This window comes from Sarcophilus harrisii, chromosome 3 (assembly GCF_902635505.1).
Source record: "Sarcophilus harrisii chromosome 3, mSarHar1.11, whole genome shotgun sequence".
NCBI lineage: Eukaryota > Metazoa > Chordata > Mammalia > Dasyuromorphia > Dasyuridae > Sarcophilus > Sarcophilus harrisii.
The window spans coordinates 496,408,263-496,422,048 of NC_045428.1; the positions used below are offsets into that span (position 1 = coordinate 496,408,263).

Genomic DNA, 13,786 nt, shown 5'->3' on the forward strand with positions numbered 1-13,786 from the left:
TAGAACTGAAAAAAAATTGCAGCAGGAAAGGACCTGAGAATTTTTAAATGTCAGGACTGGAAAAGTCATTGAAACAGAAAATATAAGAGCTTAGAAAGGAGTTTGAAGCATAGAATGTTTGAGTTAGAAGAGACCTTAGAATGATGTAATAATTATAATTTTAGAGCTGAAAGGGGACTGTAGAGATCATCTGGTCCAGGGATTCTTAACCTCAACTTGGTAAAGTCTATGGACCCCTGATCCAAATGATGCTTTTAAATGCATAAAATAAAATCCATAGGATTATAAATGAAACTAATTCCATTAAAATACTTCTCAGAATTTAAAAAATAAGCTCATAGACATCAGATTTTAAGAACCCAAATCCAAACCATTTGAAGGAAAGAAGCCTTAGAGACTCCATCCAACCCCACCTTAGTTCCCCCACCACCATGGATTGCATCAGACCATTTCATCCCTCTATTCTTGAAGAGTCATGTTAGCTACATTAACCATATCAAAACAGTAACCATTTGGGGAATGCTTGAATAAGCTATAGTTTATGAAAGTAATGGAATATTATTGTTCTATGAAAAATGATGAACAGGCTGATATTAGAAAGAACTGAAAAGATTTACATGAACTGATACTGAACAAAACAAGACCCAGGAAAACACTGTATAGAGAAACAGCAAATTTATGCAATGGTCAACTATGACAGACTTGGTTCTTCTCAGTGGTTCAATGAACCAAGGCAATCCAATACACTTTGGATGAAAAGTTCCATTCACATCCAGAGAGAGAACTATGGAGACTGTAAATCAACACATGCTATGTTCACTGTTTTCCTTTTTCTTGTTTTTTTTTACCTCTCATGGTTTTTTCCCTTTTGTTCTGATTTTTCTCTCCCTACATGATTTTTAATGAAAAATATTTTTTAAATGAATATATATGTACAAACAAAAAATGTTGTTTTTAAATGTAACCAGAGGGGGGAAATATATATATATATATATATATATATATATATATATATATATATATAAAGACACTGATCCACACTACTTGAACAAATGCAACAGTCCAATGAACAATGTTCACAGTCCACAGAGCTTTCAGAGCCAGCACCTGTCTAAAACATCTTAATGTATAGACTTTATGATTGTAAATATTACACAACTATTTCAACCACATGAGTGTGTGGGTCAATCAATTATAGAGATCATCCAACTAAACATGCCATGCATTTAGTCCAAACAGAAGATGGTACAGACTAGGCAGCCATAGAGACTGTATTCATAACCAAGAAGGCAGGGAATCAATGACTGCATTATGGCCCAAGCCTAGAACTGGGAGATAACAAGGTACAAGGATATATGTTCTGGATCTTTTCTCTCACTCTTGAGAACCTCATCAGTTCCATGGCTTCGATTATCATTTTTATGCAAATGATTCCCAGATCTACATAGCCAGCTCTATTCCCAATCCTGACTTCCAGTCCCATATCACTACCTGCTATTGGACATTTTGAACTGGACATCCTACAGGCATCTCAAACTCAAATTGTCCAAAACAGAACTCATTATCTTTATTTCCAAATTCACACTCTTTTCCAAAGTTCTCTCCTTGGAGAAAGTGAGGCAAAGGTCAGGAAATAGCTTGGAACACTAGAAGACCTTGTCTTAAATCCTGGCACTTCCACTAACTTCCTGTGTGACCTCAAGAAAATAAGTTTCCTGATGGAGGCTTTAATTTCCCCAAATATGAGAGTTCAATCATAGCTCTGACATTCTACATCCTACATTCTAATATTTTGTATTCTATGATCTCTTCCAGGTCTCTCTGTTTTAGAACATTTTATGTTCTAAGGTTGCCTAAGAGAGTAGATAAAGCACTGAGGTTAAACTTTAAATCAAACATTTCCTAACTGTGTAACTCTGGGAAAATCATTTCATCCAGAACTGCCTCAGTTTCCTCAACTATAAAGTAGGGATAATAATAGCATCTACCTCCCAGGGTTGTTGTAAGGATCAAATGAGATATTATTTGTAAGGCACTAAGTGTGCCTAGCACATTTTGTTGTTGTTGAGTTGTTTTCAGTTGAGTTGCACCCCTTTGTAGCTTTCTTGGCAAAGATATTAGAGTGGTTTGCTATTTCCTTCTGCAGCTCATTTTACAAATTAGGAAACCGAAGAAAACAGGATTTAGTGACTTGTCCAGGATCAAACAGCTAAGTGAGATTTGAACTCCGAAAGATGAATTGTTCTGACTCCAGCCCAGCACTCTGTCCATCTAGATGCCCTGCCTGGCACATATTAATTCTTGTTTCTTTCCTTTCTAAGATCTCTTTCTGCTCTAGCGTTCTGTTCTAAGCTCCCTTTCAGATCTGTCCATGTTTTATCTTCTTATGTTCTAAAAGCCCTTCCAGCTTTAACATTCTATATACTATGATCTATCTCTTCCATCTCTGATATGATATGCTCAGTCTCAAAGTCCTTTATATTTCTAAAGTCTTATGACTGTGATAAAGTAATTTCAATGTGTTTATCCAAGCATTTTGGTGAAGGATGCTGTTCCTTCCAATCTCCTTTGCACCCAAAGGCACAAGGAAAGAGACCTGTGAAAACATCTCAAGAAAGAGTCTATTAGTGGTAGTAGATTGGGATAAGGAGAGAGAGGAGGTAAAGGGAGGGAGTTTTCAAAGAGTAAACAACTCACATAAATGACATGGTCCCGGTAGCGGATAAGCAGGTTTCTCAGGATGCCAGCCTCATTCAGGTCCCCTAGGCGAATCATATCCTCCACTCCATGGACAGAAGTGGGATGCATGGGTTTGATGTTGGTGGCATTCTGCGGAGAAATCCAGTGCTCCTATGGATAGAGGGAAGTAAATACATGAATCCTTCTCATGCCCCACTCCTTTTCATTCTTCCTCAAACTCTTTTTCAACTTGAACCAATTATTATCAGATTCCAATCCATCCAGTCTTTGTTTGAATATTTCCAATGGAACTACCTTCCAAAGTAGACTGTTTCATCATGAAACATCTTTTGAAAGCTCTTCATCAAGTTAAAATCTGCTTTCCTAAAACTTCCCAACATCGTTCCAGGCACTGAAGTCAAGGAGAACAAAGCTCATCTCTCTCAACAACTCATCAAATACATCAAGACAGCAATCATATGCTGACCCTGCCTGTTCTTCCCCAAGTATTCTTTTCTCCAGGCTAAACATTACTAGTTCCTCTAACTGATGTCTTTATGTCATGAACTTTAAACCTTCAATATGCTAGTTATTAGTCACGAAAGGCTTCTTTGAGGTGATGAGCGTTGGAATTGAGTCATTCAAACAGAGATTATAATTTTTTTCAGAGAGTCTTTGCAGGGTAAGGGGAGTCAAGCCTGAGTCAGGGTATGGGGTTTCATCAATGATGGTCACTAAATACCATCAATATTTTTACCATCTCATTCTTCTCATCTTGTTTGATGGAATTCAGATAATGATTCTGAGACAAGGTGCTACCCTGTGGACTTTTGCACAGGCAGATTTTTAAAAAAAAAATTTTGGTGGGGGCAGCTAGATGGCTGTGGACAGAGCACTGACCCTGAAGTCAGGAAAACCTGAATTCAAATAAACCTCAGACACTGTACTTTTACACAACAACAAAAAGTGGGTTTTTTTGGTCAGTGTAGTTGTGGTTAAGTGACTTGTCCAGGGTCACATAGCTAGTACAGTAATAGGATCTCAATTCATCCCCTGTAGGATTTCTGAAAACATCCTCAGTACAACCTCAGTAACATACAAGACTACAGGTATGATGGCATCTTATCCTCTTCACATATGATATTGACCACTTCTGCTAGATCTCTAATTTTGATTGTTTATGTATTCCATGTAGCTTGGAAATTTTGAGTTTCCAGCATGTCAAAATAGCTACTAAAAATATTTTTCTTATATCCACAAGACAACTGAAAACGAATGCTGCAAAATTATAAAGAACGAATTTGGCCCCAAAGAAGAAAAATTAAAAAATACCTCCCTTCACATTATTAGTTTCTCCAATTGATGTTTTTAGTCATGAACTCTAGACCTTTAATATACTAGTTATTAGTCAGGAAAGACTTCTTTCAGAGGTGTTGTAACTCTGAAATATTGTACATATGTTCATTTTTTTTAATGTGCCGATAAGTTTTGCCAGCTGTTTTTATCTCCTTTAAAAAAAAAAAGTCTTTGTTTATAATATGTAGCTTTCTGAAAGGAAACGGAAGCATATGAGAGGAAATCCACATCATACAAGACAAAGGTGATGTCAATAAAAACCTATTTTAAAAACCATCATTCTTAAAGTTTTATGAATCAATACAATGCCTGGAAGATTGGTTTGAGATGCTGGTGTAGATCCAACAGTTTATTGGTTTGAGGACAGTATTTGTAGCTAGGGGATTTAACATCTGTCCATCCATAAAAGATCCATAAAAGCTTCTGATGTATAATCCTAGCTACCAGGTTATGTCTCCCTAGGTATTTGGCACATACAAAATGTTCCCAGCCTGCAAAGAAGTGTTGCATAGTTAACGGCAATTTCAACAAATGTATATTTAGTGCTATAAAATTTGTGAAGCATTTTATATATATATATATATTATTTTGCTTGAGTCTCACAACAAGCTTCAAGATGGATACCAGGAGCAGCTAGGAGACCTAGTGAATAGAGTACCAGCCCTGATGTCAGGAGAACCTGAGTTCAAGTGCTTACTAGCTATATGATCTTGGGCAAGTCATTTAATCCTGATTGCCTTACAAAAACAAAAACAAACCAAAAAAGGATGCTGCAGGTATTGTTTCCATTTTCCAGATGTAGAAACTGGGTGGAACTCAGAGGGCATAAGTGATGTCCAAGGTCACATTATAAGAGTGCCAGAAGAGATGCTCATACCTATGTTTCTCCTGAATGCCTGAATAATGCTCTTTCCACAAGGTTGCTTTGGACCATAGTGGTTTTCTCTATGATCTTCCAGTATCTTATAAGAAAGGATTCTTGTTTGAGTAGAATTTGGGATAGATGGTCTCTGACATCCCATCTAATTCTAAAATTATGTGACTCAAGTCACTTTTCCTTTCTGGATCTCAGTTTCATCATCTGTAAAATGGATGGGTAAACCAGATGATTTCAAAAGTCTCTGACTTTCTGGAATTATCTTCTGTAACTTTATTTAGCAGGAAATGAAACTGAGTCCCAAAGAGGGGAGTTTTTTAAGATCACTATCTCCTCCCTGTCCTACCTTCATTGGAGGATGGAAGATGGCTGACAGAGGAATGAGTGTCAGCGTGTACTTAAAGACAGATGGGATCACATGGAGTTACCGGATACCACCCGACATGCAAACAAACCAGGAGAAATCTGATCCTAGATCATCACCAGGTGGAACCCACATCCTGAGCCCTCGCCACTCACGCTCCTTCTTTGTCCCAGGGAAGCTCAGAAGGTGGGGCCCTGCCAGGGTTCTGGCATACCTGGGCAGGCATGGGACTGAGGGAAGTCGTAGGAAATCTGACTTGGAATTCTCTGAGACAGTGGGAAAGAGGTGCTTCCCAGAACTAAGACCAGAGGAGTTAGGACAAAGGAATTCAATTCAGTCTGATCCAATAAGCATTTATTAAGCACTAACATAAACATAAACTCTGACCATTGTACTAAGCACTGGCCTATAAAGAAAAAAACACATTTACCCCCAAGAATTCTGATTGTGGTCAGTGTGTCTCCATAGTTCTCCTTTCAGAATACCTGCTACCCCAAAAGCCCATTGCCTGGCTTCCCAAGTATCCAAGATCCTCTACAAGATGGTCCAGTCATTTCTCCAATTTTTTCTTTCTATGTACTATAGCTTCCAGCCAAACAGGATGATTCTCTGCCCACATGAGCACATTCCAATATCCAGGCTCCTACTTCCTGTTTCATAGCCCCAGAAATATGTCTTTCTTCCCTTTTCACCTATGGAATTCCTACCTGTTTGTTTGTTTTTGTTTTTGTTTGGCTGAGGCAATTGGGGTTAAGTGACTTGCCCAGGGTCACACAGCCAGGAAGTGTTTAAGAGTCTGAGGCCAGATTCGAAATCAGGTCCTCTTGACTTCAGGGCTGGTGCTTTATCTACTGTGCCACTTAACTGCCCCCCAATACCTATTCTTTAAAGCTCAGCTACTCCAAGCAGCTTTCCCTGATTCTCATAAACAATGGCTTTTTCTTTGTGCTCCTTCCCCCGTTCCCAACTCAGTCCAGTGTTCTGCATAGAGTAATAAATGTTTGTTGAATTAGTGAATAGACCTACTGCTGGTAGGGATCACTAAGAACATAGATTTAGAGCTAGAAGGGGGACATTGTGTCCAATCTTCATTTAATAGATGAGGAAATTGAGGTATAAAGAGTGGCTTGCAGGGACAACTAGATGGTACAATAGCTAGAGCTCTGTCCCTAAATCAAGAGGACTAAGCTTAAATCCAGCCACAGACATTTAATATTTTCTAGCTCTGTGACTCTGGGCAAATCACTCTCCCCCCCCCCCCCTTTTTTTTTTCTCTTTTCTTTCTTTCTTTCTTTTTTTTTTTTTTTTTGTGAGGTCGTTGGGGTTAAATGACTTGCTCAGAGTCACAAAACTATTAAAATGTCTAAGATAGCACTTAACCCAGTTTCCCTGACTCTAACTCCAGAATTCTCTCCATTATTCTCTGCTGCTTCCTTTCATCTCTTTCATTTTATAGGAATGAATGAGAGAAGGAAATAAACAAGCATTACTCTTGTTCAGTCATTTAAACCATGTCTGACTCTTTGTGGTGATTCCATTTGGGGTTTTCTTGGCAAAGATACTGGAGTGGTTTGGCATTTTCTTCTCCAGTCCATTTTAGAGATGAGGAAACTGAGGCAAACAGAGTTAAGTGACTTACCCAAGGCCATACAACTAGGAAGTGTCTGAGGTAGGACTTGAACCCAGGTTTTCCTGAGTGCAGAGCTCTCTCCTATTTCATTTTTTAAGAATGAAGGAATGAATTAAGTATTTATTAGGCACTTACCATGTGCCAGACTGTGCTAGATGCTTTACAAATATTATTCATTTGATCTTACTATAACCCTGTGAGATAGGCAGTGCTATTACTATGCTCATTATACAATTGATAAACAGGGTTAAGTGACTTGCCTAGGGCCACACAGCTAGTAATATCTGACATCACATTTGAACTCAGGTTTTCCTGATTGCAGACCCAGTACCCTATATACTGTACCCCTTAGCTTCCTTATAGACAAAGAAACTGAAGGTGGAAGAAGGAGCTGTAATTTACTAAAAATTTTGAAATTAATATGACACAAAATGAGCATTTTGATAAACATAATGGAACAGAAAAAGAGGACTGCATATGAAACTGGATATTTGTTCTGTATAGCTTGCTTTTTTCTTTAAGCACATAATGAATTTAATACATAACTTTCAAAGTTGTCCTTCTTTTCTGTGGACCCTTCTGGCTTTCCTTCTATAAGAGATGTTTTCCAGTCCCTTCAGGTGCTACTTTTGGAAAGTGCCATCCCTCTACTCTATTTGAGTCTTCAATGTACCTATCTATTTACGTGCTATCTTTCCTATTAGAATATGGAATGCAAGTTCCTTGAGGATAGAAATTTAAAAAAAAACAACTCTTTCTTTGCATCATCAATCAGCACATAACACAGTCTAAGACATATGCTCCATGTTGGCTATTTGACTATTGTTTTCTTCTTTGCATTAAAACTTGACAAGTTACAATCTTGCCAAGATCATGCCAGTGGCAGATTCAAGACAAGATGTGCTGGTGTTTTTTACATTGTAAGCTATCTTCAAATTTGACTTCTGGGAGGGGTCCCTCTGACTAGTGATGATTTAGAAACTCCAAGGGGACAGATCAGTGGGAATCCCTTTGCTCTATCACTATGTACAGTGAGTGTTCTAAGCAGGAAGAGAGATTTCAAGGCATGAGATAGACTTTGCTATTATGTCATTGGTCCAACCCAAAGTGTCCTAGCATCACCATGTTCTGTTGCCCATTTGATTGCTTATCAGTTCAGGCCACATCCTCTGGGAACTTCTCCAGGAATACCTCACTTATTTCATTCCTCCCTGATTGATCCATCTTTACTTTGTAAGGAGGAGGAGAGCTTCTATAGGAGGAGGAGAGCTTCTATAGCCCTCCCTCATCTCAAGTAATACAATGACATCATTGCAAAGACATTTGAGGTTTCAAATGTATAAACTGGACATTTTATACCTTGTGATCTCTTTATGAGGTCTGAATCTCTTTGATTGATTCAAGGAAGAGGCAGTTGATTGGCTAACCAAACAAGCTAACCATGCCTCTAGATGCTTTAAATAGCAAGAAGAAATTCAGTAGTTAGTCAAGTGATAGACCATTTTAATGGTAGAAGAGCTTCATTTTGGAGAATTTCAAACTTTGCTTGAGACCTTGAAAGGGAATTTCTTTGAGAGGAGAGAATTTCCTCCCCTGCCACGTTTGCTTTTCTCTCTGCTTCGTACAATCATGTCCTATTGGAAAGATGGGACCCATTAGCAGATAATGCGTTCAGAGGATAATCAAATGCAAATGTGGGTATAGATGGATACAGAACGCTACCTGAGAAAGGGTTACACTAGTGGGGGCTCATGATCATTATCTTCTAAGGACCCCAACCTGTGAATACAAGTGCTCATTTGGGTAAATGTCCCAAAGAGAATATAGCACCTTCTTTGAAGGTAGTGTGGTGTGGTCTAGGGGAAGGTACACTGAGCCTGTCCACCCTCCCTCTGACATGTAGTAGCTATGTGACATTGGTTAAATCAATTCATTTGTAAAATGGGAGGTTTGGATTCTAAGGACCTTTACAATATTCTGTGACTGTCTCCATTTCTTCTTTGTACTCTAAAATAGCACCTTCTAAAATAAGCAAGCTTTAATAAGCATCTTTATATTCAGTCCCAGTTCCTACTTCTTGAAACATATACATGTAACCTGGGATTCGGGAATATTCATATGTATCTCTTCATGAATAGGGAAAAGGTGAGACAATGAGCTGTGAATTGTGGGATTTCAAGTCCAGAGAGATAGTATTCTTTCTCCATCTGAACAGAAACTTGGAACAATCATGAACCAAGAGGAGGACTTTAGTTGCTTTGAGAGTTTTTGGCTAGTTCTAAACTTGAGACAGCCTTTTTCCAGACTTCAAATCCCAAAATTCATGATGAAGTTTTGAACTTTTTTCTCTACGTATAAGAGATCAGTTTGAACATCTCAAAATAATTGGTTACCCATACTTATTGGTGTGCTGTATATTTTTCCCATTAGGTCATTAACTTTTAGAAGTCAGGGACTATATCCCAGGGTGTGGATCAGGATCTGGAACATGGGGAACACTTGCTAAACACCCAAGTGGTTTGCTGATCTCATTATTCAGAGGTTCCTTCCAATGATAAAGATTATAATTATCCATATCTCATAATGACTTTTGCCTATGATTTCCCGTAAACACACCACAGGAAATCAAATTAATTAACCCAATGGGCTAGAAGCCTTCTTCTATTTCTCCTTATATTTCAAGAGTAATAATGGAACACTGGCTATGTGCTTGTCATCCCTGCCCTTGACATATGACCAGCCCATCTTGGAGACATTTAAATGTTTATTGAATTGTTTTTGTGATTTTAAAATTCACACTAAGATTTTAATGGCTGATGATAGATTAATGTGACCTTAAATGTTTTGACTCAAAACAGGAAATAGGGGTGGAATTCTAGGCACCATGATAGGTCATTTGGATTAAAGATTTTGGATTAGAGAAAGACTTTTCATATATCAGGCAGGCAACCAGCTATTCTGCCTATGCTGTGGGTCATTCTGATTAGCTCTTGTACTCACTAGGCACCTCAGACAGACTGAGACAATCCCCATCTCCCCCAAATGTGAGCAGAAGAAAGACGTACATTGCCTTCATCATCCACCACCTGTATTTGCCCGGAATCACAGAGCTTCACCACTGCTCCAATGGGAACATCAAACTCCTGCCCTGTTTTAAGGTCCATCCAGACATAGTCACCCTGCAAGAGAAAAATATCCTGTCAGTACTCAATCCAACAAACATTTTTTTTTAATAAATAGTATTTTATTTTTCTAATTTCATATAAAGACAATTTTTAACATAGATTTTTTTAAAATTTGAGTTGCAAATATTCCTCTCCCTCCCTAAAATGATAAACAATTTGATATGGATTTTATATATATGTATATATACACAAACATATTTCCATATTAGATATCAACAAACAATTTAAACACCTATTATGCACATGGTCTAGTGTTCTACTTAAAAGTGAAAGGTGACAATGTCATTGCTTTCTAAGAACTTGTAATCCAATGTTCGTGTGTGGAAATACAACACAGACATATATAAATATGATACAAGGTAGGGTGTGATATGGGACAAAGGAGAGATTCAGGGGGAAAAATGATCTAGGGAAATTTGAGGTTCAAGAAAGCACTTTCCCTTGAAGGACTGGAAGGAGGAGGAGGGCAGGAATCAGGGAAGTTGTCATGAAGAAAATGGTACTCGAGTTGGGCCTAATGGGGGAGAATATAATCTAAACTTAAACTGTTACACCAGTTTCAGGAAGCTTTCCTTGAATGAACAAACATAACTCTTTCATCTGCTCATTGACAACTCATCTTCACAGTTTAATTGATCATGGGGATGAAGTAAAAATCGGACCATCACATCCAGTCCCAATATTTCCTTAGCACTTTAGGTCTCATGGATCACTTTACTCAAAACCACCCTATGAGGTAGATCAGTGCAACAATCTTCATTTCCTGCCTTGTCCAGATCCATGATTTCACTGGCCTTGGAAACTTTTAAGGTGAAAATTCTTTCCACCAATGCAAATCAATAATTGGTCTGTCATTTCCAGTTTCAATAGTTCTTTGGGGAGGACCAAGAGGTTACTTGTCCAGGGTCATAAGTTCATTCACTCTATGTCAGAGAAATCACTTAAACCCAAGATTCTTGACTCTGAAATTAGCCCTTTCTTCACTATATGCTCCTTATTTCCCTTATATACATATGGAAAGGGGAGGGAATGAGAGAGGATAGGTTTTGCTAAAAGTAACACAGCCTATAAATACCTGACTCCCAAGCCTCCATTATCCTTTCTTTATTATGTATACATTTTCTATCTACTCACATGAATGTATATATGCATGTATGTATATAATATATACACATGCACACACATATATAATATACATATATACATGTGTGTATGTGTGTATAGTTTCCTCTAATAAAACATAAGCTCCTTGAGGGCAGGAATAGTTTAGTGTCAGAGTTGAAATTTGAATCCTGACTTTCCTTTTCTAAATCTAACATTCTTCCCTCTACCCTACAATGCCTCTCTAACTACCTCTTCTAGAGGACTAGAGCATTCCAGATGGGGCAACTTGAGTATAGGGTACTATAATCTTTCATTATTACCAGACAAATTTCACAGGCATGCTCAGTACTGTGGATTCTAGATGCTGGGACATCCAGGAATCCTTCATGAACCTGGTGGGCTACCTTACTCCCATGGTCCAGGATCTCCTGGTCCCTCCCTGATTCAAGAAGCTCATATTTGGAGAACGGGAGAAGATTCAAAAAGTACATTTGAAGAGGGAGAAAACATTAACAACCAGATGAATCAAAGAAAGTATGGCTGGGCATGTTATTTTCTTGTCTGTGCTTGATGGACACTCTGTACCAAATCCTGTCCATCTAGTCCAGAAATTATTAGCATCCTTTTTTGGTCCTGGATTCCTTGGCAATATAATGTGGCCCATGGATTTCTTCTCAGAATAGCAGTTTTAAATACATGAAATAAAATTACAAAGGAAACCAAAGATTGGTAGGGAAAAAAAAATTAGGTTCGTGGACCTCCTGAAATTTAGTGACCATAGGCTAGTGTGTCAAACCTCTCAGAGACCCAGATTAGGAACATCCAATCTAGTCCAACTTGTATCTATGTAGGAATTCCCTTTAAGACATCCTCAGAAGGTGTATACAGACCTCCACTTGAATATCTCTAGTGATGAGGATCTCACCATCTTCCTGAGCAGAACTATAATTACGAATAAAGTATATTCTTATCATTTGTGATAGTTATGTTCTATAAAGTTGTTACAAACATCGAATTAGGAAATACTGAACCATTGCTCCTAAGAGAAATATAGGATTAAGCCTCTGACAGCCTCTAGTCACAACATTTCCTTTAGCACTTTCCAGGGTGGCCTTACATATGGAGCAGCAAATTTCCTCTTCCTTTTTTTTTTTTTTTTTTTTTTTTTTTTTTTTTTTTTTTTTTGTGGATGTACTATATTGTTGATCATTCACATTGAACTCATGGCCAACAGCACTAAAAACTCATGCCTGAATGAAGCTTATCTAATGCACATCACAGCATTCTTGTACTTAGAAACACTGAATAGTACTTCAGCACTGTGCTTAGGGATTATTTTAAACATCAAAATCAGCAACAGAAAGTCCTTAATTTTTTTTATTTTTTTTTTAGTGTGGCACTACATAGATCATGGGGGGGGGGGAAATTTGTTTATAGTGTGAAAGCTGAAACAAGAAAGCAGAGCTTCTCTTTGATGGATTCCAGGTGGGAATGTTTATTTTGGGGGATGTGAATTTTTTTCTGTTTTGCACACAAAATCACATAACTTGTTGATTTAGAGTTCCAAATAAAATTTAGCAAGTAGTCAAATTCACAAGAATAATGACCATCAATTATACTTTCACTTAGGATAAACCAGTTTTGAGGAGAGAAGTAGCAATGGTGAATGGTTGATGGTGAATACAACCTCTATACCTTCAGAGACAAAAAGAGAAGGTAGGACCTAGCCAAAAGGATCCATGGTTTTAGGACTTTGGGAGAAAGGTATAAAGTACCTGGTCAGAGAATCTAATAGCCAAGGCTAGGGAGAGAGAAAGCAACTAGAATGAAGTCCCTGAAGTGGCCCATTCCACTTTGGACAGCAGTGTTGATCTTTTTCCTTAAATCTAGCCTGAATCCATGTCACTCATTCCCTATTTTTTTGAATAGTTTATATAGTATTGGAGTTAATTGTTCTTTAAATGTTTGCTAGAATTCACATGTAATTCTATCTAGTCCTGGGGATTTTTTTTTAGAGAGTTGATTAATAGCTTGTTTTATTTCTTTTTCTAAAATGGGACTATTTAAGTATATATTTCCTCTTCTGTTAATCTGAGAAATTTATATTTTTGTAGGTATTCCTCTATTTCACTTAGGTTGTCAAATGTATTGGCATAAAGTTAGCCAAAGTAACTCTCATAATTGCTCTAATTTCCTCTTCATTGGTGGATAGTTTTTCCTTTTCATTTTTGAGTCTAACAATTTGATTTTCCTCTTTCCTTTTTCTAATCAAATTAACTAAAGGTTTTATCTTTTTTTTTTTTTGTTTTTTCATAAAACCACCTCTTAGTTTAATATTTTTTAGTTTCAATTTTATTAATCTCTCCTTTTATTTTTAGAATTTCAAGTTTGGTATTTGATTGGGGATTTTTAATTTGTTCTTTTTCTAGCTTTTTTAGTTGTAAGGCCAATTCATCAATTTTTTCTTTCTCTGTTTTATGCAAGTAAGCATCTAAAGATATAAAAATCCCCCTTATTACTGCTTTGGCTGCATCCCACAAATGTTGGTATGATGTCTCATTATTGTCATTCTCTTGGATGAAATTACTGAT

At 37.5% G+C, this 13,786-nt stretch overlaps 1 protein-coding gene across 1 annotated transcript in view; it reads right to left on the bottom strand.

Moving 5' to 3' along the window:
• The window catches only part of MYO7A (myosin VIIA), a 154,237-nt gene that overhangs the window by 135,728 nt on the left and 4,723 nt on the right, over positions 1-13,786 (bottom strand). Inside the window, exons 2-3 of the mRNA XM_031961342.1 lie at positions 9,972-10,085; positions 2,698-2,850 (exon numbers count right to left, since the gene is read on the bottom strand). Coding sequence (XP_031817202.1) covers positions 2,698-2,850; positions 9,972-10,085 — 267 coding nt within the window. The remainder of the gene's footprint in view (positions 1-2,697; positions 2,851-9,971; positions 10,086-13,786) is intronic.